The sequence below is a fragment of the Anopheles coluzzii genome, chromosome 2 (genome assembly GCF_943734685.1).
Source record: "Anopheles coluzzii chromosome 2, AcolN3, whole genome shotgun sequence".
Classification (NCBI taxonomy): domain Eukaryota; kingdom Metazoa; phylum Arthropoda; class Insecta; order Diptera; family Culicidae; genus Anopheles; species Anopheles coluzzii.
Window position 1 is genome coordinate 22,565,008 of NC_064670.1, and position 26,001 is coordinate 22,591,008.

The 26,001-nt window shown below is 48.7% G+C and overlaps 2 protein-coding genes across 3 annotated transcripts; one reads left to right on the plus strand and one right to left on the minus strand.

The window, feature by feature from the left end:
• Positions 1-172: 172 nt before the first annotated feature.
• Positions 173-17,176, plus strand: LOC120953950 (fructose-bisphosphate aldolase). 2 transcript variants are annotated; one of them, XM_040374405.2, is made up of 6 exons: positions 173-288; positions 3,059-3,230; positions 3,313-3,556; positions 5,697-5,887; positions 5,962-6,390; positions 16,535-17,176. In XM_040374405.2, exons 2-6 carry the CDS (start codon positions 3,096-3,098, stop codon positions 16,625-16,627), a joined length of 1,092 nt encoding a protein of 363 aa, XP_040230339.1. In that variant the 5' UTR covers positions 173-288; positions 3,059-3,095; the 3' UTR covers positions 16,628-17,176. The 2 variants fall into 2 exon arrangements, with proteins under 2 accessions (XP_040230339.1, XP_040230338.1); XM_040374404.2 differs by lacking the exon at positions 16,535-17,176 and adding an exon at positions 8,726-9,999.
• Positions 17,177-19,318: 2,142 nt separating this feature from the next.
• Positions 19,319-25,838, minus strand: LOC125906755 (uncharacterized). Its single transcript, XM_049607161.1, has 3 exons — positions 21,668-25,838; positions 20,340-20,884; positions 19,319-19,339 (listed from the first exon to the last, which is right to left on the minus strand). Exons 1-3 carry the CDS (start codon positions 25,836-25,838, stop codon positions 19,319-19,321), a joined length of 4,737 nt encoding a protein of 1,578 aa, XP_049463118.1.
• Positions 25,839-26,001: the final 163 nt, after the last annotated feature.

A 26,001-nucleotide genomic window follows, 5' to 3' on the forward strand; every position in this document is an offset into this window, starting at 1 on the left:
ATGTTTGGACATAAAGGAATAAAAGGTTTGTAATCCAACAACTAAAAACTTCCCAAAAGAGTATGTATTACCCTTAATTTATCCCTTTCCAAACCGACAGCTGCTGCATCAACTGTCATCTGTGTAACCTTCTGTCAGTTGAGCAACGCGGCAGGATGGCAATGGCCCAGCCCGGCACGTTTATATTTCTTTTGACTTTGATATAAATATGTTGTGACCGAGAGAAATGTTATTTATATTTGGCAGAGCCCGATAAGTGTGCGTGTTTTCGTCGACGCCGGTTTTCCAGTGAGTATTTTTCACCACCTCCCCCCACAAAGTGTCACAGAGTGCAGAAGGTGCAAAAATAAGAGTTTTAACCGTGTTTAAAAGTGCTGTGTTCTTTCTGATTGGCCAATCCGGTTGGTAAGGGGGCAGGGAAGGGTGCGGAATGGAGCGGCCAATCCAGTTCGCCGCTCGTTTCGCCCGTGAATACGTGGAATGATGCAAAACTGGGGCAGTTTGTGATAATATATTGTCACCCTCAATGGGGGGGTTTGCAACAGCGGTGTTGAGGACAGTTCCCAAAAACTTTCCCTCGGGAAGCGATGATTGGTACTTTGTGGAGCGCCACTTTGGGCGTGCAAAAAAGGGTGGCAAAGAGGGTTGCACAACGACGACGACGACGACGTCCCGGCACGACTTTGAAATAACCTTCGGTTTGGGGGGGGAGAACCATTTTCTCTTGGCGGAGATGCTACTCCCGAAGAATGCCGCGGGGGAGGGGGTTGGACAAGAAACACAGTTCTTCCCACACGAGTGAAAGTGTCGTTGCCCTCGCACCTTTGAAATGACCTTGAGGAACCGCGGGAGTGGCGGGAAGATGGACTCCACAGCCATCTTCCTGCTTTTCCGCTGATAACGATGGCCGCAGGTGCCACATTCCCACATCGGAAAACACCTGTTTTTTGTGAAGCTGTGGGCAAAGGGAATCAAACTCCATTCAAAGTGGTTCCCGTTTTGGTTTTTCGACCCAGAGTTGGTGTCTCTCTCTCATGTACACCCAATTGGTTCACCACTGCGCATGACGGTGAATGATTTTTTTTCGGGTTCGACCCTTATCATGCAATAGCGGAGAACTGGACGACCACACCATCCTTCTCCTGTGTGGTCTCGCTGTTGTTGTTGTTATTGTTGGTACTGCTGGTTGCACATGCAACCGAAACCACATGCACTGTGACGAGCACTGTCATCGATCGGAATGCAATGGCGCACACGGTTTGATCACGATCGCGATCGATGGGGCCAAAATTAAGATCAAGTGCGCTCTTACTACATAGTTGTACAGAGAGGTGCACACGAACTTGGACTTTTCACTGTGCACAAACATACACAAAGCAAAGACCTAATTCGCAATGGTCTTTCGCGTGCAGGCGAACTTGATCTCTGTGTGCGACCATCGAGTCGAATTTTTCGGCCCGTTCGACCCTGCCCTGGCCTGCAGAATTTAATTTTGAAGGTCATTTGCGTGTCACCCGAAGTGGCCTCCTCCCTACACACACTCACACTTGGGGCGTACATTAATTCGCTCATCCACTCCCCACGACCCCATCACACTCGCGCAACTGCGCACTCTGCGGTGCAGTGCTGTGCTGAGTGTTTCGAAAGTGATAAACCCTGCCCTATCGGAAGTAGTAATAATCGAGTGTACCTTGTATCTTGAGAGGGGCCACATGGCCGTATAGATTATCACGTGGAAATTGCACTTCCTTTCCCTCCTTGTGGCGTAGTAAAAACACGCGCCGAACGGTTGAACCCCCCGACCGAGACATACAACATCCTTGCCCCAGGGAGTAGCGGGGCTTGGTGCTTGATAAGATCGCTTTCATCCTTGGCACAAGTTCAAGGACGACTTTCACTATTCCTTATGTTTACAATTGCTGCACGCGTTACGTAAGTGCGCTGTGACCGTTGCGTGCGTGAAGATTTTCATTTCGTTTTTCCCTGCCCCTCTTGCTTTGGTGCTGGCACTCGAGTGACGATTTGTCAGCTGATTAGCGGGGTGAGCTCGTGCTGTGAACATGATCGAAAATAGCATTTTATTTTAGAAGAATTAATTTAGTATGCGGGGCGAGACATTGCCTTTTCACATCAATGAATGAATTCACTTTCAAGCTCAGTATACTACTACCCTGCGCAGTTGTTAGGAGTGCTTTCAGTGAGTTATAAACAGCTCTGATACTTCGTGAAATATATCATTAGTTTGTTGTTTAAGGCTCTGAAATATTAAAAATCAATGCGCATTGCGCTGGCAAGCGAACACTCATACCAACAAGCGTCTCGTCCGTGTTGTGTCGTTCTCCTTGCCCCTGATAATGACCTCCGGGATGACCTTTTGTAGACGGGCATGTTTCCCTGGGTCCACAAAACGAGGCGCTTCACTTACTTAATTATCAGTCAAATGGTTTCCAGTTGCGTGCGTTTGATGCGCACAGAGCGGAGGCTCGTCTGTATGGCCATCAAGGGCCGTATTCCGAAGACGGTGATGATAATCCTATTCTCCCCTTCGTGAGTGTGTGATGTTGCCGTTGGCAACAAAACAAACGGGATTCTAAGCCACGGTCCGCCTTATCATGCTTGTGGAGGGCACGCCAGTCGATAGTAAAAGCTGTCGATAGGAGGGGGGGGGGGGGGCACAATTATCTGAAGCAAAGAATCCGGCAGAAGGAAGAACGAACATGAGAAGCCAAGTCAACAATGACGAAATGATAGTCGCATGCGGCGTAATGTGTACCGGACAGAGTGTGTGGTTGGGATGGGAGAGTACAGGTGGCGCTTCATTCTGTCAGGTTGATGTCTTCGCTTAACGGGCGGTAGCGCCATCTGCAGGAAATGATGCAATTATTCAAAATGTTACCCATAGAGAGCGCATCTGTTTCGATACAAAGCTTGCTCTCTCTCGTTCTATCACTCTACTATCGTCACTCTGTTTCGCTCTCTCCCTTGCACTCTTACCTGTAAAAAAGAAATACAATTTAAAAACACACGCTAATTATTTATCACGCTTTGCCCATTACAGCTTGAACACTACCGCCACCAAACTTACCTCAAGCATCATGACCACCTACTTCAACTACCCACCAAAGGAGATTCAGGAGGAGCTGGCCCGCATCGCCAAGCAGATTGTTGCCCCCGGTAAGGGTATTTTGGCCGCCGACGAGTCCACGGCCACCTGTGGCAAGCGTTTCGCTGTAAGTATTGATGCATTGCACCGGTTCCCGCGACACAGTACTAAACCTTTGTTGGGGCTGTTTTTTCCACTGTTATTTGCAGGATATCGGCGTTGAGAACAACGAAGACAACCGCCGCCAGTACCGCCAGCTGCTGTTCACCGCTGACCAGCGCCTGCAGGAACACATCTCCGGCGTGATCCTGTTCCACGAAACCCTCTACCAGAAGGGTGACGATGGCACTCCGCTGGCCAAGCTGCTGGCGAGCAAGGGCATTCTGGCCGGCATCAAGGTCGACAAGGGTGTCGTCGATCTGATGGGCTCGGAGGGCGAATGCACCACCCAGGGTAAGTTGGGAAGTAAAAAAAAAAAGTGCCAATGTCAGGTGGGGTGGGATTCCCCTTGGACGAGACACGGTGCAACGTTTGTCCCTTGTTTGTCGTTTGTGGTAGTGATTATACGGCTTGCCACCAGACCAGAGAAAGATGCAGTTGTGCGCAGTGAGAAAGAGTTAATTAAGGCATCCTTTCCACTGTGTTGCGTCGCCGACCATGCCGTCCCCGCGGGCTGGTCCACGTGGCGAACGGACATAGAGGCATGTGCCCGGTCCGGGTGTAGTTGTATTTAATTAAGATGAATGGGTGGCAGTTTGTCGCAAGCCCAAACTCGCCTGGAAGGAAGTTGTTTTGATAGTGACACACACACACACACACACCAACAAGCTCCATGCGTCCTCGTGGAGGGAGACTGTGTGTTGAGACAGCGGGCAAAACAAAACATCCACTAAGTGAGTAAATAAGAGAGTAGCCATCCCACTTCCGCCCTGCGCTAGTTTCCAATTGAGTGGAAAACGTGTAGGTACGTTTAATGAAAGGAAGAAAAAGAAAAAAAGAACGCTAAAAAGACCGAGAAAACGTGCAAATGGAAGCGTCCTTTACCCCACCCTTACTTTACTGCGAACTGAGAATCCTTGTTTTTCCGGTTCGCTGACCATCGCGAAGGGTGTGTGTGTGCGCGCGCTAAATCAACAGTGCGCCCCAAAGGGGAAGGCCACTATCTGAAGAAGGAAACCTCCGGGCTTGATTTAGGTCAGGGTGTGTTGTGCAAGCAACTGGGCGGGTGCGTCGACTCCCACCAGAGACACGTTCCATCAGTCCCCGTTTTTCCGCTGGAGCGCAATTGCGCCAAGTGGAAGTGGAAATGGGTTAATTAAAGGGGAATTTCTTGATGCACTGCCCCGGTTGGTTGTTTGGTTGCGCGGTGAGCGGGAAAATTGCGTCTCAAGCGTCACCAATCGAGCAATGGATTGGTGTAACAGTTTTGTGAAGAAAAGTGGACCATACCGTGTCACGTTTGTTGCTTCGGTGAGGGGAAGCTAGGAGCTAAGGGCTTGAGGAGTTGCAAAGCAAGCTTGCTGAAGTTGTTTCTTGCCTGTTTCTTTCCCGTCTTTAACTGTTGCGCCGCTGCTGCTTACGACATGAAACCCCTTTATTTCCTTGAACCACTTGCAAAGAGTGAAGAGGTTTACTTTTCCTGCAAGTCCTGGAACTGGAAGGAGCGTAGAAAGGGACGAAATGCATTGCACCCATTGAGAAAAAGGATTAAAACTGGATAGTGCAACTGTAGTAGACAGTGTACTCCAACAGGAGTGTTGGGCCAAATTTCAATTAAGAAGCGACGAGAGCCGCTCAGCTGCTGTTGATGGTGCGAACTGCCGGAACGCTTTACTGTAGCGAGGAAATTTGTACCTCTTTCGACTTATTTTATTTCCCCTCAAGTTTATTTGCTCTGGCTCGCTCGCACAAACAATTAATCCCACTGGTGCAGGGCAGACCCGTTTGGCTAACTGGGTCAATGCAACACACTGATGGCAGTCCTCATTCGCTTCTGTGGAATTGAGGGTAGGATTTTTATGACAGTAAAATCTTCTCACACTCTGTTTGTTGTGTGCATTTTTTCTCAAGTCCCCCGAGGATGGTTGTGGCGTGTTGCTAAGGGAAGCGCGTTGAAAGTCATCGTTTATTTTCGCGCAATCAAACGCCGACAGACAGCTGGTTGAGTTCGAATGGGATGGATGTGCATTTTTATGTCCCTGAATTTCCACATTGGAGGAAATAAAACCGATACACTTCTGCCTTCAGCGAGTGCCCATTGCAGAGGGCTGTTGTTTGCGAGTGTGGTTGCATTGGACACGGAATCCTGCTAGTGGAGATGGCAAATCGGATTACTGTACAGAAAGCAGTGGAGCAGTGGAAAGAATAGACCTCGAAATGGCCGTTGCAGCATGGAAAAATGCTTCCAAGATTGCTCCTTGCAGTCTGACTCGCTTACTCTTACTTATCGGATTATGTCACACTCACTGGTCACTGGTGGGGAACGGTTGAGTGCAGTAAAACTGAAACAAATTGAATTCGTTATCTGTTCCCAGCGCAACACGCGCACTAATCACTTCTTCGTTGCTTTGTTTCAACTCGGTTCCATTTGCAGGTCTGGACGATCTCGCGGCCCGTTGCGCCCAGTACAAGAAGGACGGTTGCGACTTCGCCAAGTGGCGTTGCGTGCTGAAGATCGGCAAGAACACGCCGAGCTACCAGTCCATCCTGGAGAACGCGAACGTGCTGGCCCGCTACGCCTCCATCTGCCAGTCGCAGCGCATCGTCCCGATCGTCGAGCCGGAGGTAAAGATCTTTCCCGCTAGATCCCCTGTTAGATCTTTCTCACTAACGGACTCGAATCGTTCCCATTCTCCCAGATCCTCCCGGACGGTGATCACGATCTGGAGCGTTGCCAGAAGGTGACCGAAACGGTGCTGGCCGCCGTCTACAAGGCGCTGAACGACCATCACGTCTACCTGGAGGGTACGCTGCTGAAGCCGAACATGGTGACGGCCGGCCAGAGCTGCGCCAAGAAGCCGACCGCCCAGGAGATTGCGCTCGCCACCGTGACCGCACTGCGCCGCACCGTGCCGGCCGCCGTGCCCGGCGTCACCTTCCTGTCGGGCGGCCAGTCCGAGGAGGAGGCGTCCGTGAACCTGAGCGCCATCAACCAGGTGCCGCTGCTGAGACCGTGGGCCCTGACCTTCTCGTACGGTCGCGCCCTGCAGGCCTCGGTGCTGCGCGCCTGGGGCGGCAAGAAGGAGAACGTGAAGGCCGCCCAGGAGGAGCTGATCAAGCGCGCTAAGGTAAGCTTTTTTCCCCCATTATATACAACGCTACCATAATGGTGATGGGATAGCACGGGAAACAAACTGCATCGATGGTGATTGTATCGTCCCCAGGGGGGGGGTGGTTTGTCGTGAATGTCCTGTTGTGTTTGTCCCCATCTCCCCCAAAAAGTGTTGTTTTCACGAGGGAATGGAACAGGTTTCCCAATTCCAAAAGGGTTCATCTTGACCGAGCCGGGAATGGAAAGTGATTGCAACCGTAGAGCAATTAATTACTTATTGCCATGCACCGTGGGTTGGCAATTTCCAAAACCGTTTGGCAGTGTCCGGCGGTCCCGGCGACGGTAACGCGCAATCAATCAAATGGATATTTGCATCGTACTTGTTGTTTATTTGTCGGAATGTTGGTTTGGTTCTGTGTATGTATGTGTTACTCGCTCACCCACTCACCCATTTCCGATTCACGGTCGGATCGATCGATAGGATCGCTTTCCCTGTCAATCGATGATATATATATTTCTGTAACAAACACCGTGCGATGGCGCTTTTTTTGTTGTTGTTGTTGCTTCACGCGGGCTCATCATTTATTTACGACACGCCTCGGTTGATGTCATACGACGACGAGGTGGGCCCGCTCGCGACCACCTCAGCCCCAGGCGTTGTCTGGGGTTTGGTTGGCAGACGCCACTATCGATCTGCTTTCTATGGGGTTTCTCTCCCTGCCATTGCCGGTTGTTTTTTTTTTGTATGTGGCGCATCGCAAGCGAATAAAAGCGTCGGGTGGCAGCGATTAGACGACGTCCCGTTTATTTCCCTTATGGCGGCGGGGTGAGCTCGCTTGTCATAATTTATCCATCATTATACTCAACCACCCGGTTCGCTTTGTGCTGGCGGGAGGAAAGGGCAAAGTTGCAGTTTGCTGCACTTCTAGTCTAGCTTCGCCCCGCACTGCCGTCTGCAGTAGAGTGTAAGTTCACATAAAGAACAGTGTAGAATCTCCGTTTTTAGAAAGGGAAGTAGTAGTAGTAGCCATCGTCTAGCAAATCGTCTTGGTCTGGTTTGGCATGCACATTTCCTCCCGCCCGTTTGTGGGAAAGAATCAACGCGCGCGTAGGCAAAAGGCGAATTAATCGACCCACGACGCGCGCGCGCGGACCACTTTCGCAACATTCCGTTGAATGGCTTCACTTATTTCATTTTTAATGTCGCTTCAAATTGCCCATAATAAGCTTGCCGGCTCCTGGTGGCACCACCCACTGCCGTCTTCGTATGCTATGCGCAAAAGTGATGCATTCTTGCCACCCACTCCCGGAACGGGGTGACCTCATCGGGTGTTTCCGCCGGCTTCGTGCACCTGTACCGAAGCCTTTGGAAGCCGCCAGCATTGCTACTAAACCCACGGGAAAGCGAACCCCCCGTACCCTTGAACCTGTGCGCTGTGGCCTGCATATAGCGTTGTCCAGCACTTTGGTGGTCAAGTTCAATAGCCCTTTGCCGAAAAGTCAGTGCCAATCAACGACCCCGTGTCGCTCGCTCGGACAAATGATAGTTTGCGCCAAAGAAAGCTAGGACAACTTTCAATCGGAACTGCCGGATGGCTGTGACATAATATGGACATGTGCCTGATGTCACGCTGCCGCGGTGAAGTTCAATGGCACAGCCACACTTAATAGTGCCGTCACGACGAATTGTGCCATTGTGTGGTTGCTGCTGGTGGCGGTCATTGTTCGGCAGTCTCACGTTACCTGGCTCGCGGCCGATCGCGGTTGTGGAGCAATGCAGTCATCATCATCATCGCTATTTAGTGGTGCTCGTCATCTGGGGCACCTACGAAACGTCCTTCCTAATACGAAGCACGGGTCGGTGGCGACCTTCGCCTTCGTTGGATATCGTTCACATACGCAAGCACACACCCGTCCGCGTACACATACGGCGGCTCGGTCCGCTCTGCCGCTTGCCAATCAGCTTAAGAATGTGGACTGTGGTGGTCGAGGTTGCTGTGGAGGCGTTTTGATGTGGTCTGATTTATCGGCAGCCGGGTGGAATCGGCATGACAGTGGAATAGGGACAGCATCAGGCAGCTTTAAATGGTGGTCACCAACGGTTCCCAAACGGTTGGGAGCAAAATCATGTTGCTTGTGTTGCTGTTTCTGCATGCGCTTTCTGTTTTTTGTGCTCTTAACCCTTCTGTGTCGTTCTGTGTGATCGGTTAACTAACACTAACACTAACACTGTAGCTGCTTCTGCACTTTATACTTACTCACTTACACTGTACAACAATGATACACTTTTTCTAATTGAAACAAAACCCCCAAAAACTGCACCTTGCCCTTCGCAAAACCCATCTTCACAGGCAAACGGATTGGCTGCACAGGCAAAGTATGTCCCCGGTTCGATTCCCTCGTACGCCGCAAACGCTAGCTTGTTCGTGAAGTCCCACGCTTACTAGAGAGGGAGAGAAAAGAAGGCCTGTCCCCTCTCCCTTGCTGCGTATGCTCACCCGACCCAGTTCTCGCCCGACACCCCACGCGACCGAGAAGCATGGATGGCACGCGCAGCAACACTCCGACACCGCGCGGACACTCAACGGATAAGCTAGCTTTAGTGAAAACGATCATCGGAATTCCAGCAAATGAGAGAGAGAGAGAGAGAGGGAGCGTAGAGATTGGAGAGAGAACGAGGGACTCAATATTTGAAGCGAACCGTGCAGGACACTTTTGTCGTCTCAAACACACACAAACACTATCGGTGGATCCTTACGACGGGAGGATTCAATTCTTCGTCAATTCGTTTGTTTACACATATCACCAAAAAAACAACAAAACACTACCTTCACACAGGACACGTACATAAACACTGCGATGGAGTTGTTGAATGTTTTTCTTTTTAAAGTTGTGTTTTGTATAGATATGAGTCTCGTTTGTTAATTTGTACATTTAAAAAATGCAACAAAACTGTTACTTTTTTAACTGTTTCCCCTCCCTAAAAGTGTGTTTAACGTTTTTTTGTAATAATACAGTATCCGTTTAAATAGTACGTAACAGTACACGCCTCAATTGTTCCTAATCATATGTGTCGATGTGTTAACATTATAGTATGTGGTATGTTTTTAATCAGTGGGCCTGCGGACACACCCACCCTGCGGGGAGTACAAGGGAGATTTGGAGGTTTTGGGTTGTAATCAATTACAACCGGCAAAACAACGCAACCGATTGATTTCAAACCCCTGATCCCTCATCCAGTACCGTGCAGGGTGTGTGTGTGTGTGCCAGCCATCTCGCGTAGCGTCGCGGGGGACACCCTCCATGCTGGGCGTGAAGTTATATTAAACGTAAAAGTAAATAAATTGGATCCCGCAAATAATAAAAGCAAACCAATAAATTCGAACACAACACCACGCGCCCGGCACAGCAGGGAAGAGGGGATAGTCCTCGAGCGAGCTGCTGCAGCCCGTTCAAAGTCACTAAGCAAACGGAAGGAAGAAGAATAAGAAGAAGAAGACCGTGTAGCCATTGGAAAGTAAAAGTGTTGATGAAATAAATTCGTTTGCCTGAAGAGAACCGCCTCGTAGACCGCCAACGAAAACGCACGGCATGCGCGCTCGGATGCGGCGAGCGGATGCATGGATTTTGCTTTATTTTGTTTTCTTTCTTTTTCTTCTAGCTGCTTTTCTGTGTTTGTTTACTGCTTTTCTTTAGTTTGTAAGTTTTACTAGGGAGAGAGTATTTCGCTATTTGTTTTTTAAATCATGAAATCGATGTTAACAATTTATGATAAATCAGTAGGGAAAGGAATCTCAATGATAGACATATGACAAAACCGTTAAATTGCTCCAGTTGTTTAGGTGGGCTCAACTTTAGAGAGTAATATTTTTCTAATTAAGATATACTTTCGAACTGTTTTAACTGCAAATATCTCAACTGCTAAGGCGGTAAACAGTTACAGCCGGTGTTCGGGATAAGCAGTTAATACTCTTGGATGACGAAGTACTTTTTATAAATGAGTAATTTTGACTAAATGTGATAGCTTAAGTGCTACATTTGTTCATACAATTCATGCAAAAAGCTGGTATTTATATTCCTTTCTAATGATTTTTTGTTATTTTGGAGCAATTTATTTGCATTTGACAACTGATGAGTCAAACGAGGACAGTTTCTCAAAGAGATATTTAAAATTGGAAAACTGTGCACCATCGAATCCTCGTAAGTCTAGGATTTCTTTACTCGGGAGCAGAGTGAATAAACGCGGTTATTGTGTTCATGGTATTGTGTAAGCTATCAGCACAACTCGAATACCTACTCGAGTCAGATATCCCGTTTTAAAGTCAAAATTCCCACAAAGCATGGTTAATTTTAGTTAGTGTTAGTGATTTTATCTACTAATTTTATTATTTTGTAGAATCCTTCCAGGCATCTAATATGATTTTATTTGACTACTATCAAATTTAGTGAAAAGCTTCCTAAACTGTTCCATTTTGTGGACAAAGTGAGTAAGCATAGGGCCTCCAGAACAGACTTGCACAAATAGAAGCTCGGCTCTACTGCAAATCTCTACTACACCTACCTCACCTACTACAACGATCAAAATACGACTAGAATTAATCCATTTTTTCTTCATCATTTACAGTAGCCCCCGTTTGAGTGTAAATAATATCTCCCCTATTTATTATGACTGTTGCCGTTTAGCATAAACCGCTCGTCAGATTATCTCCCTTCACCGCTGGCGTGTAAATAGATTCGCATCAAATTCCATTCCAGAAGTTTCAAACGATCGGCACCCCGCACCGGACCGGGAAGGGAGTGGAGCTAAAAATGAAAGTGCTTCTCGGTTGATTGTTATAAATTGGCAGCAAACCGCGCTGCCGTGTGGCCCATCCAACCCAGCCTGTCTTACACAGTTTACAATGGCTTTCTAATTGTAACGCTGGAGAAATATTTACATTTCACCGCCGTAGACGTCGAAGGAAGGCAGGAAAAAAGGCACCATTCCATTTTGCCTGTGTTAGGAACCGGGGCCGTCTTAATGTGATTGTGGCCTACCTGTCGGTGGTGGTGCTCGAACCACGAACCGAAAGTGATGATCGTTAGCGATGATGGCAATTAATGTATACACCGCGCGTCGCGTTTGCTGGCTCGCGGTGTATGTTTACCATCGCTATACCTCATGTTCTCGCCCTCTATAATAGACGGCCTACAAGTGGATTGACAAGTGGATGGGTGGGCGGGCAATCAACAGTGTCTCCAAAAGTGTGGACCCTCCTCCTCAATGTCAAGACGGCAGAGCCTGCATTAATTCAATGTACGCCGGTAATGGTGACGATGATAATGGTAAAGACGACGACGATGATGATGATGACAAACGATAACAAAGCGTGTTAGGGAGGAAGTACACACCACAAGTGATGTATTTTTGTGCCTCATGCCTGCCGCAAAGAGAAAGAATGTTTTTTTATGTCTGTGTGTGGGTAGAACCCTCTAAGGACAACGGTTGATGTGTGTTCAGCTCGGTAACAACAAGAGCCGGGCCCTCCAATCCTTCCCCAATTCCCAGTATTGCAAGTGGTGTAGCAAGTTGTTTCAACATTATTTCGGAAGCAGCTGTACAACCATCCTACGGGGGTTAAGGTTTTCCCTTGCCCGGAATAAGGCTTTTCTTTAGCAAACGATGTTACAGTAACACTGTCGCAACCCAGCCCCGGGATATGTTGTGAGCTTCGGCTCTTTTGCTTCCTATTTTTGGGTGTGGAAATGGTACACAGACACCAGCCGACCGACCGACCGACCAACCGCTCATTAATCATCGCCGTTCTTGGGCCACCGGTAGTTCTTGTTATGGTAACACAAACTCGGTGTGAGCAGTGGGAAAAGCTAACTTTTCCAAAAACCCCCCCAAAACATGCCAGGGCGGCAGCCCGCACTAATTAAACCACATCGTTTGTTCCGACGCCGTCTTGGCACACCGGGTCTGCGCTGTGTGCGGTTAGATATTCCTTTTTGGAGGTGCTGGGAAACCGTTTGGCAACAGTTCCGTTCTCGGTAACGGTTCTCCATTCTCGGTCTCGGTTCGAAACGAGCGAGCTACTAAATATTAGATTTATTTAAAGGTGGGGAAAACACCGACACAACGTGTTTCGATAGCTTCTGTTGTCTTGTGTCAAGTTCAAGGCTAGCGTGGTTGTAGTCATTAAAAATCCATACTAAACCGCCTCCCCTACTGGAATGGGTACGAGTTTGAAGTTTACATTACCATTACCACAATATAGAGCGAAGGCGGCCGGATACAAATCCAAATGCTCGCAAACGAATGCTATACAGTGTATACTTCGGTAGTAGTAGAAGGTCATTAGCTTTGTTCCCGCGCAAGCTCCCCGCAGGTTCTCGGATGCATTTGTTACCGGGGCTGTGTTTTCGGCAGGAATGTGAGTGTGTGTGTGTTCGTGTTTTATTAGCAGTAATTAAGCAATTTAAGTGAATCGATCAATCGATCAATCGATGAGCGGGTGAAGGACGGATTCCGAGAGAAACCCCTCCGTGCTGTACTACCCACATACACTTTTACTTGGAATCGTTTTGGTGTTTTTGGGGGCAGCTCAGGACATTAATATTGTTTGGCGCCCGGGGCTGAGCCAACCATCCGTCAGGGCGCCCTCATGTGGTGTTGTTTTGTTGCAAGGGTTTAGGAAAATAAGTGGAAAAACAGGCTGCTGGCTTTTTGGAATTGATATTTTGAAGTGTTTTTTTTTTTTTGCTTTGTTTGATGTTGATGGAAAGGAAGCTTATCAATCACACACCCGTTTCCTAACCTTTTCTTGCTAAACCACCTTCAACTGTTCCGATCGTCAATGATTGAGCAACTGTTCAAACGAAAAACGATGCAAATCATCCTACTGGCTCTGCTTGTTCCCCAGTCGAGTATTTGGTTTTATTTTGCATATGAATTACGGGGTTTTAAAGAGCCAATCTCAGACATGTGCGTCCTTGAGGAGACATTTTTTTTTGCGCCAATATGGCGTGGCGCCAATATATTTCAAGGTCCCCTGTATCTGGAACGTTTCGAGAGGCGTTCTAGCGTTTGGATTTGGAGTTCTGGAGTTGTTGTTTAACTCTCTCCGATATCTAACCATTGTGATGCTAATTAAAGACCGCATATTAGTGTAGCTCTAATATACATTTACATGTGTCAAATCGTACTCAATCCCTCCTCTTTGAACCATTTATAGAAGCTCCTCAGTCTGGTTCGAAATGTTCATAAATCATGCCCACACCCGGGCATGGCGGGCGAGAATAGTAGAACCAAAAATCAGATACACATATTCACTCTGCTCGATTTCAATTAGTCCGCAGACACGTCCCCGTGCCCTGGGTGTACAAGTAATTGACATGAAGCCGGTCCTGATCCCATCGCAAAGCTATTAGCGTTCGTCTTTGAGGTTGTAATTGAATGCAAATTGAACAGTGAGCGTGCTTCCCCGAGTGGCCGAGAATCCAATAAATGGGGTTGCACTCGGCAACCACGCTGAACACCCTGAAGCCCATACCTTCCCCGGCGAGGGAATCGCAACGAGGGAATTCAGAAATGAAAGTGACTCTTTGTTTGGAGTACAGTGCGGTCCACAATCGTTCTTTGCAGCAATCATACCACAGGAACGCTGAAATGCGAAATGACACCGTTTGAATCCCCGTTGTTTTGTGCCTGTTGGTGTAGCTAGAGCACCTCCCGCGGCGGTCACTTCCGGTCCGTGCCGGTCCAGAGTAGACAGTAAACAGTACTCCGTTCGCGATCTTGATCGGGAAAGGACAGCATTACTGTACCTGAGGTGGACGCTTGAATATTCATTAACCCTGTCCCTGTCCATCATTCGGGGGGGCCAGATGCCCATCATTAGTGGGCGTAGCTTGTCGTTCCTTGACGGACGACGGTGTGAGACATCCTGTTCCGTTTTGTCGCAATGACTGCACAGGGGTTTGGTAGACGAAAGGCAGACAAGGCCAGCTAGTTGGTAGCATCAGGATAAAATGAACAATGATGAAACGAATTAAGACAGGAATTAATTTAACCAGCGATGTGTAAAAGTGGAGATAAATCTGCTTTATTCTTCTTTCCCGGTAGTGCTGAAAGGATACCCAGAAGCCGGTGGTGGAACAGGAAAGGGTAGACAAAGGGGCTCAAAACTCAACAGGAACGCAAAGGGTTTAATGGGAACGTTCTGTAGCCACGCTCGGTGCGGTAGCTCGCTTATCAGTAACAATGCAAATTAGGACACGCCTGGGTGAGCAGCCCATTGTTTCCAGCGTTCAGTGAACAATAATAACAGATAAAGCTGCTCACTTTAATGCTGTTAAGCGCGATAGGATAGTATATAATTTAAACGCAATAAAGCTCCACACCAATTGCACGTAAAGAACACGGGGTTGTCGGTTTGGGTTAAAATGCTTCTTGCACACCTAGCTTTGCTACCTACCAACACTTAAACACCTTCGAGCACCGAAGAGCTATGCAAATGAGGCGCACAAATTCAATCATCTCAACACCACACGGTAGCAGCAGCCTTTGGCGGTACCAAATCGGGCATGGGTACGCAGCGACATCCGCTTTACGGCGCGCTCGCAACCTGACCCGACCCGGTTTGGAGCTGAACAGAGAGGCTTCCCAAACAGAGGAACACGATAAACATATCAAATTTCGTGACAGATTTATCACCTTGTTTCGGAAGTGTGTTTGTCGCACAGTTGAGGTGCGTGTAATAGGGTCTGATCGGCTTAGGGCGCCTTATCGAGCGACTTGGGCGGCTATTAGTAACTTCCCAATGGTTCGAGGGTGTTGTGTGGCCTTGCTCATCGATGCTCGTCGTAATCAAATGTTTGTGGTTTTCCTATATCTTCTCGTCGACGGGGATGGAATTTGGACCCATTTTGTCAGTCATGAGATCAGTCTCACTGATCAGTCAGTGTGGCTGTGGTTTGAGGCGTCCTCTTCCGAAAAAGAACCGGAAGGCCCCAAAACGCGGGCGTTTAAATGTACGGTTTACCCCATGCAACAAGACTAAAAGGTTCTGAAGGCTACGAATGCCCACGAGCGTGTGCGTGGCAAATGGGGGCCAAGGTGTATCGGTGTAGTGTAATGGTAACAGTGTGCCACCTCCGGATCTCCGGACCAATTGCATAACCAATTCGATGGGCAGCAGCCAAGGTGTAGTGGCAATTTGTTGGCAAACCCAGTCCACTGGTGTGATTCAGAGCGGTGTTCTGTCACATCAGAACATTCCGAATCGGTCACAAAACAGGTGGGCTATATAGTCACAAATACACCGAGCGAGATAGAATCGGCCTGTTCTCTGTGGGTTTGTGCAGGTCTGGTTTAGATACAACCGGCCTACAGTAGTAATCGGTGCTACACAGAGAGAGAAAGAGAACTATGGATCATATCGATTGACACCCGGTGGGGCAATAAATAGTTTGTACTATCATTTCGACCATTCCGAGAAAAGAGTAAACGAATCAAAATCCATCGACGGTGGGCCATAAATTGTTGGATCCGCGTTCGGCAGCAACAACCAAACCGTGGATGGCGTCTGTGAAAAAAAACACGCCAGAACAATGATGCTATTTAGCACGTGCTTTGGGATGCAATTAACAGTTCATTAGCATCGTTCACGATTTTGCACGCTCCGGGCTCGTGGCAGCGTAGCTGTGGCCGTGTCGTAGATGAACCCATCAATTTGTAGCGCTCAGCTGTGTTTACTCAACCGCCAAGGGGGAGCACACTGGAGAGGTTTGTGTGTGTGTGTGTGTGTATGTTTGTAGTTTGAAGTCCCGTGAATGAAAGATCACGTTCCGCCCGGCGTGTACAGCGATGCACTTTTATGGGGCGAAGAGAGTGTCTGGGTCTGGTCGGGTTGTGTACACAGTACGCCAGCGACCGTGATGTAATAATTCGTTCGCACTGCACGCTGGACATGACAGTTTTGACATTGTTTAACGAGATTTAGAGAGTATACTCGCGGGCACACTGCTTTCGTTTGAGCCTTCATGTGTCACCGGCAAACCATCATCGATCGATGCACTTTGTTGCAGGGAAATGTTACCTAAGGTCCACAGTAAACTCAAATTACTAAATGATTTTCTCCCTTTCTTTTTCTCCCTCTTTTCTGTCCTCCTCACAGGCCAACAGCGATGCCGCCCTCGGCAAGTACGGCGGCGGTGTGGAGGGTGCCGCCGGTGCTGGCAGCCTGTTCGTCGCCAACCACGCTTACTAAGGCGTTCGTTCGCTCCGCTCTGCATCTACATGAACTTGCATCCCACTAGAACACACCCTTTAGTACCACCCCACCTCCCCCTGTCCCTCGTCCCGCCACATGCACACACACTCGCACAGTGGCAAACAACACTCCCGGAGCGGCAATCTTCGCATTCGGTTACTATGCTGAGTGTAAGTGAAGAATTAGCAGCAGCAGTCAAAAGTGCACCGCGTGTTCGCTGTCACTGCGTGGGTGTGTGTGAGCCGGGGCGAGAGTTTGTATTTTCCATTCTATCCCTTGTCTGTTATCCTACAGCTTTATTGTGCTTTGTTTTTAAAGTGTTGTCTCATTTAAGTACTGTACTGTGTATGCCTGTTCAACTAAACGCGCTAGCGCGTCTCGTTGCAGCATCAACCTTTAGTGTATTTTGAGTGCAGATCTACTACTACTACTACACACACACAGTAGCGCTGTAGAAAGTGTGAATTTGTGCGGGAGCGGGTGTTTGCAGTGGTTGCTGATGATCGAACATGAAACGGACCTTTCGATGTTTTGTATCACAGAAAATGCACCGCAAAACGTGGTGCGGCCAGTGCAGATGCTGCTCGCGCAGCTTAGTCAAACAGAATAATTAGCTGAAAACACGAACAACAAGCACAGAATTCACCTGGTTGCTGTGTTTTTATCCTTTTTTTTATTTTATCCCAAATTTTAATTTATAATTGTTAGTTTAAAATACACACAAAAAACATGCATACAAAAGCCTAGATTTGTTGTAAACGGTATATAGTTAATGCATGTGACAGAACGTTCGGCAGATACCACTATTAATAGCAAACATACCATGCTACGGACATATTGAACGTATCGTATAATGTTACAAATAAAGTTTAAATCCAAACAAAAAAGACAAAATGGCATGAACGTTGAGTTAGTGAACGCTACATCCGAAAGGTATTAATGTGCTTCTCGTTAAAAAGTGCTACAATTGCATTTAAATAGAAAATTACACTGCAGAATTGCAGTACAGGATAACAGAACAATAGCTTCTGCTCTGCTTTACGCCGCGCTTGCGTACATTTTAATCCATTTTCAATACCATCGATCTGCACCTGTGGACCCAGGGTTTGCGTTCATTGAGAGAAAAATTAAATATTAATTCCACCTCCCGTAAGGATTCAAGTAGCATACGGGTATGCGGAGAACTGTAATTGAGAGAACAAGTGCGAATGGAATTAATCGTTGAATTGTTACATACATCAGACACATTTCCATTCCTTTTGTTTTGCCGACAACCAATGTAATGAAATGGACAAAAGGCAACCGAAACCGAAGCTGACAACGTCACCAGGTAATGTTTTTGAGCAAAAAGGTAGAACGTAATACTCCCTGCTCCCTACGCATCATCGCAACAGCACACTCAGTACAAATTCTGCGTGTCTGCATTTCCCTTCGCAGAGCGTTTTCCTGTGAACGATCAATCAACTCGCATCGCTCCGTGTTATTTTCTTCTTTACTGTCTGCCTCAACTTTCACCCTTTCACATGCGAAGAGTGATGAAGGAAATGCGAACTCGCGCAAAACAAATGTGTTTGTGCTGCCAAACAAATTGTACTTCGTCCCGTCAGACGCACCGCCGTCAACAGTAATCGTACGGCATCAGTTACGTCTGGTGACCTTTCGCACAATAATCGCGGATGTTTCTTCCGACATTCTGCAAAAAGGTGCAAACCAACCGATAAGGGCTGACTGTTGACTTTACCGTGCACTTGTTGTGACGGCTTTTTGACTTTCGTTTTTCCTCGGTAGAACGTATTTTTACGGGTAAAATGGCACTTGCTGATGGGAGAGTGATAAATTAACAACAATTTGTTGTAACGATCGGCGCATATTCAATAGCTACCTTTCGACGAAGTTAGGAAGAACCGTGGATGAGAAAAAAGATCCTTTTTGGAGTGCAAGCCGCGCTTTCAATCATTAGTAAGTGAAAAGTTGAAATCGTTCACTTCCCTCAAACATTTTCCAATTACAAAACAATTGCAATTGCGAATGGTCTCATTGCAGAAACTCATTTCCAAGACAAATGGTGAGACGAAGGTCGTTATGGTGTTAAATTATTAATTCAATGACCTCCCCCACTCACACACACGCACACACCATAGCCGGTGGTTCAGATTCGTAGCAAGCTTTCTTTCTCTTCACTCTCTCATTCCTTCTCTGTACAGTAGAACCGAACGAACCACCCGCCAAGGTGTGTGCAGGGGGCGGCCATCAAAGCCGACCTTCGGGTGGGACGACACACCGGGGAAATTCGCACCGCCTCGTCGGACATGACAAAGTTCACATTTGAATGATGGATGAGGTTAGGTCTGGGTTGTAGCGCGCACGGACGGTACCTACCGTCATGGGGACAGAGGACCTGCGCGGAGGTCAGAAAATGTTTATTTTAATAGGGATAGAAAAGGGACGGAAAAAGAGCCAAGAACGAAAAGTTCCACGAGGAAGTTTTTTGGATTCTTGGATTTGTTTTTCGCGAAAAGTTACAATGTAATGATCCATGATCCAGTGCTTATAATAGCAAATTCAGAAGAAATTTTTATTTCAGAGTACAATTTTATTCACAAAACCATAAAATACCAATGATTTCCGACAAAACATATCATTTTAATACCTTAAATACATTGCTTTTTAGTGGGGAATTGCATAACTTTAGGATGAGACAAATTCCTCCTGAAAGTATGCAATAAGCATACAAAAAATCATTACCTTCCTATAATCGGTATGAAAAATCCTGAAACGTAACTAAAAGACTTATTTTAAATGATTTATTTTTTATTTTTTTTATTACCACTTCTTTCAATAAAAAAAATCATTTCAAATTGTAAATAACTCTGCAACACTGCTACGGTACGACGGTACGAGTGCTAGATCATGCTGGACGGTTGCTGTAGGCCAATCTTCAAAGGCCGGTTCCGGGCAAACCGTGTGATACATGTTACGTTGAACTCGCTGGCCGGTGCGGAGAAACACATTCCCACAGGTATGCCATTCCATCACATTCAACTCGACCAGTTTCATCGACCTGTTTTGAAGTCGGGCGATAGCCTGGTGTAAGCACAAGGAGGCGCGTAGTAGGCGTTTGTGAGTTCAGTTTTGCCAATACCTTTATTTTCACGGAAAAGATTGACGAAAGTTGAACTATGTACTTAAGCAAATCTAATCAATTAGAGCAGAGTAAGAAAGCAGTGAAAAATTAAGAACTACAAAAAAGGTTCGCCTATCGCTCTCTGCCAACCCGTTCCCTGCTCGTACGCTTGCCGAATGCCCTGCGATATCCCGAACCCGAACCTCTTCCTTTTCGGCCTCTCGAGCACTCACCCACACACACGTGTGGTGTTCATCGCGCTCCGGCCACGATCGGGTTCGCCCGATCATTTCTAACTCGCTGCAAATTTCGCCCGGTTTGGTAGATAATTGCAGGGCTCGCCTAAGTTCTTTTCGTAACATCCCCCAGCCCGTGACCAATACGCTATTTGTCACCCTTTCTTATCTCTAATAAGGCAAGTTTAGCCGCCGGCCTTCTGAGGGTCCCTGTGTTTGTTCGCACCCAAGCTTGTCGTATCCGCCCGTCGGCTCCCGAAACCACTCGTTCTACTATCCCTCTCTTCCACTGATTCCTTGCGCCACCGTCGACTATCAGAACAATGTCTCCAACCTCAATCTCTCTCACAGTCTCAAACCATTTGCTTTGCCTTGCCAACACCGGAAGATACTCTTTTATCCACCGTCTCCAAAACCCGTCCAGGATATGTTGCACCATTTTCCAGTTGCTTAGTAACCCCGTCTGAAGGCTAGTCGGTGCCACCGGTCTCTGCTTCACTCCCGATGAACTGCCCAGCAAGAAGTGGTTAGGAGTAAGAGACTCCTGATCCGCCGATTCCAGCGGGATGTACGTCAGTGGGCGTGTGTTGATCATTCCCTCCGCTTCCACTATCACCGTAAGCAGCGTCTCGTCATCAGGTGTACGCTGTAGTTCCGTCATCGTACTCATCGCAGCCTTCACCGATCGCACCATGCGTTCCCATACCCCTCCCATATGGGGTGCGCCAGGGGGGTTGAACGTCCATCGGGTGTTCGCGTTGGTAAAGGTCGCAGCTAAGGCATCGTTGCGCTCGTCGATTTCCTTCTTTAGCTGCTGGCTGGCTCCCACGAAATTCGTCCCGTTGTCGCTGAACACCTCAACGGGAGCGCCTCTCCTGGCCACAAAGCGTCTCACTGCCAAAATACAGGAATCTGTGGAAAGACTACTCACAACTTCTAAATGAATTGCTCTTATGGTTAGGCATGTGAAAAGCGCCACCCATCGTTTCTCCTGTGCTCTTCCTCTCCTCACCAACAGCGGTCCAAAGTAGTCCAGTCCCACAAATGTGAACGGCCTCACGAATGCAGTGAGCCGCTGTTTCGGTAATGGAGCCATCGGGGGGATCTGTGGCAATGTTCGTCGTATATGGCAGAACACGCATTGCCGAACCACTTTTGAAACCAACCGTCTCATCTTTGGGATCTGGAAATACTGCCTCAGCTCGTTCACCACGGTTTCGTTATTGGCGTGTCGAAACCGGCGATGAAATTTGTCCACCAGCAGGTGGGTTATCCATGCGTCACGTGGCAATACGATTGGGTACCTGGCAGCATATGGCAGTTCCGGAGCTGCTCCAATCCGTCCCCGCATGCGCAAAACACCACGCTCATCCGCGTAGGGTAAGAGACCATAGATAGGACTTTCCTTAGGCACGGAACTCCTTCCTGTTCCCTCACCGACACTCAGGACTCGTACTTCATCCTGAAAATATTCCCCTTGCGCTTGCTTCCACGCGATCGTCTCCGCTCTCTCCAATTCGTCTTGAGAGAGGATCCCAAGGTGTAGAGGGGCTCCTCCCACCTTTCTCATCAAATTGTCCACGTACCTGACAATCCACGCCAACGTCCTGATCATCCTTTCCAGGCGGCTGAAGCGTTCAGCTTTTAGAGGGAGAAGTCCAGGATTCAACTTCTCACGGTGAAGGTTGACCCGCCGTATCTCTTCCTCCGGAGTAGTTGAAACGAGTCTTCTCGTCGGCCAAGACTCTTCATCCTGCAGCAGAAATGATGGACCCTGGAACCAAATGCCATCCCAGTTGAAGTTCGCACGCCCTTTCCATTTGGTAGCTTCGTCTGCTGGATTGTCCTGAGTGGGCACCCATCGCCACTCATTCACGTTGGTGTTCTCCTGAATCTCCGCCACTCTATTCGCGACAAATGGCCTGTAATTCCTAGGGTCGGCATGTATCCATGATAGCGCCACCGTGCTGTCCGTCCAGAGCACCCGTTTTTTAACAGGAATCGGGTGATGCTGTTCCGTGGACTTCAGAATCCGTGCACCTAACAAGCAGGCTTGTAACTCCATCTTTGGTATCGTCAAAGGCTTCAGAGGGGCAACCTTTGCCTTTCCGCATAGCATGGTACAATGCGGTTCTCCTTCAGAATCGACGACCCGTAAATACAGAACGCATGCGTACGCTAGCTGGCTGGCATCCACAAACAAGTGTAGCTCCGCATTCTCGTACACTTTCTCTCGTGCCTCCGGGAAGTAGCACCTCGGAATCCTAAGCTGGGCTATCAGAGGAAAAACATCCACCCATCTACGCCAATCTCGCATTTGACCGGGACTGATGGCCTCATCCCAACCGGTACCAGCTCGCCAAAGGTCTTGAATCAAGATCCTTCCATGGATGGTAAAATTGGCCAACAGTCCAAGCGGATCAAAGAGTGACATCACGCATTTGAGCACTTCTCGCTTGGTAGGGGTACACTCCGTCTCAAATATCTCCGCCATTCCCACACACGCCTGCGTGTAAAAGGACAATTGGTCCGAGCTCGGGTTCCACCGCAATCCGAGCACCCGTTCTCCATCATCCGCCGTAGAGGTCAAACTCTTCATACCGGGACTGGAGCTTTCGCCGCCCAGCCGTTCCAAAACAACCGGATTGTTGGAAACCCAGTTCCGGAGTACGAACCCGCCGTTCGAGAAGATTCCCCTGACTTCTCTGGATACTCGACTGGCTTCTTCGAGTGTTCCGAAACTATCCAAATAGTCGTCGACATACGTGCTGGTCAAGATGCCACGTACGGCACGAGGGTATTTTTCGGCATGTTCCCTGGCGTTCCGGTTTTTCACGTATTGTGCGGTGGCTGGGGAGCAGGCTGACCCAAAGGTAACGACGTCCACGAAATATGTTGCGATATCGTCAGCAGGATCTTCCCGCCACAGGAACCGCTGCGCATGCTTGTCTTCGTCGCGCATGCGTATTTGCAGGAACATTTCCTTGACATCAGCGCACACCGCTATCCCGTACATTCGAAACCGGAAAAGCACCCCTGGCAAAGAAATTAACTCGTCCGGCCCCTTCAGCAACATGTCATTTAGGGACGTACCTTGTACCTTAGCAGCGGCGTCCCAGATGATGCGCACCTTCCCTGGCTTCTTCGGATTGGTAACCACTCCCAACGGCAGGTACCAAATTCGCTTCGAATTACACTCTGCAAGCTCAGCAGACGTCGCCTTGTGGATGTAACCCTTTTCCATCATATCGGCTATGTGATGGTGCACCACGGTTTTCAGGTTAGGGTCACGTTCCATTCTTCTTTCCAGGCATTCCAGCCTGCGACGCGCCATACCCAAGCTCGAAGGAAGCTCCACGTTGTCTGTCTTCCACAACAGACCGCTTTCAAACCGATTACCAATCCGCACCGTCGTTGTTTCCAGGATCGTCAGTGCCCTTCGTTCATCTGGATCAGGCACGTCACTGGAGACAGTCCCGAGTTGCTCCAACTCATAAAACTTGCGTAAGGCCCCCTGGATGGTGGTGTTTTCGTCCGATGCTCCACACTCGCACATATGCAGCACCCTTCCGATTTGGCTTCCAGCCGTCTTTCCGTACACGCACCATCCAAGCCGAGTCTTTACGGCAACCGGTTCCCCTGCAAGGCCTTCACGCGTCTTCAGCGGCACCGCCAATCGAAGGTTGTCCAGCCCGATCAACAACTGAGGCCGAGCATCACGGTACTCCGGTAATGGCAGCTGCTTAAGATGGTCCCATCTCTTGTCATCCATCGTGAATGTTTGCTGTGGGAGGCTAAGGCTGGTGACAGTCCGCACAGCTTTCAGGGTGAACCTTTTTGTCGACGTCACAGGTCCGATCTGTAAATCGATCATCATCGACGCCGGCTCGACCCTAGTCGTATCACCTGTCCACTTGATACATAGAGGTCGTCTATCTCCCTTCACCCCCAACTGCTTTGCCAGGTCTTCGTCCATCAGCGTCATTGACGAACCTTCGTCCAGGAACGCGAAGGTTTTTATCATCACTCCGGGTCCATACGCTGTTACTGGAACGATTCTAAAAAGCGCCGACATCGGATTCGACTGATGATAATTATTTATTACCTGGTGCGTCTGACTTCCACTGGTTCTCGGGAAGTGCCGCCGTTCTCGGTCTGCAGTAGAAGGCGACTCTATTGATGCATCCGGGTCGTGTAGAAGCGCGTGATGTCGGAATGCACAATCGTTGATTCCACAACGAGAGCGATTTTTGCACGATCGCCAATTGTGCTTCTCCAGGCAGCTAAAGCACACCGATAGCTCACGCGCTCGCCTCCATCGATCCTTTACCGGCAGTCCTCGAAAATTAGTGCATGTCGACAATACATGCCCCGCGACGTTACAGGATACACACTGCCTCTCAGCCGCGCTGGACGTTGTCGCTCCATCTGGATCCACGTGCGCGTGGACGTAGCCCTTCGTAGGCCTTCCCTTGCTGGTCCCGCGCACTGAAGGAGAGTCAATTGTCGTCAGCCTCGCAGCGTCTTCAGCCAAATCCTCCATGTAGTCGCTGAATGTGGACAGATCTACCGAGGTCATTCCGCGGATGTGATGCGACCAACGTAACTGTTGATCCGTTGGTAACTTGCCGACCACCTCTTGCAGCAAGAGCGGGTTGGTGATATGCGCACGTTCACCAGCCGCAACCATATGGTCCACCATACACTGCACTGCTTCCCCATACTCGACTAAACTGTCCAGCTTGTCAGTTTGGGGTGCCGGAATCTTCCGCACCTTCTCGATGAATGTTTTAATTAAGTGCACCGGCCGCCCATATTTGGAACGTAGCTTCTCGATAACCTGCGGAACTACGTCCGGTAACACCAATCGACTCCGAACAGCTTCGAGGGCAGGTCCTTTCAGGCACTTTTGCAGGCGCAGCATATTCTCCCAATTCGAGTATCCACATCGCCTGGTAGTATACTCGTAGTGCGATATAAAAATTGGCCACTCAGCGGGATCACCGGAGAAAACTGGGAGCTCTTTAGAAACCATGTGCCGCGCAGCCTCTTGTCGTGGAGTTAGGTCTGGTTCCTCTTTTTCTTCTTCGCTGCGTTTCACTGTTCTCTTTTCAGTCTGAAAAGAGTTAAGTTGTGGTGAAATTGAAAAAGACTTATTTTCCCCAAACCCGAGAAGTGCCTCTTCCTCCTGCACGAACTTCAGCTGCAGTTCAAGCTCCATGCGCCGTTTCTCCACCTCCTGTCGCCGCTTCAGCACGGCGAGTTGACGTGCCACGTCATCACTTGCCGCATCCAGGTTGAGGTTAGGACACGATCCTCTGTGCACGATGTTCGATGAGACAGACGTTTTACCTCCGTCGGCCTCATCGAGCGATGAAAGCGGCCGCCTCTTTGGTGTCATGACCGGGCGCACCCCGCCTTCCGTCGCAGCATCCTGGTTGAGGTTATGTACGGGTCCCCCTGCCACGTGGGTCGATGTTCCTGGCGCTATCTCGTCGTTGGCCTCATCGAGCGATAAAAGCGGCCGCCTCTGTGGGTTTGTAACCGGGCGCGCCCCGCCATCCGTCGCTGCTTCCAAACTAAGGTTATGAACGAGATCCCCATCCACGTGTTTCGAGGTTCCTTCCTTGGGCTCCTTATTGCCCCCGCGTGGCGATGATTGCTCTCTTAGCGTCTTCCTGGCACACTCCTCGCACAACCACGCACATTTCTCCACGGCTTCTACGGATGCCGTTATACCGGCACACGAGAAGTGCCACCACGCATCACATTCATCGCACTGCACGTACAAAGTGTCGTTGACCTGGTTACCGCAAGCCTTGCAACCACGTGCTTTCTTCGGTCCCATTGTTCTTCACTATTACACTTAACGCACTGAAGAACCCTTTTTTGTAGGCAAAAGAGTGTAAGCACAAGGAGGCGCGTAGTAGGCGTTTGTGAGTTCAGTTTTGCCAATACCTTTATTTTCACGGAAAAGATTGACGAAAGTTGAACTATGTACTTAAGCAAAT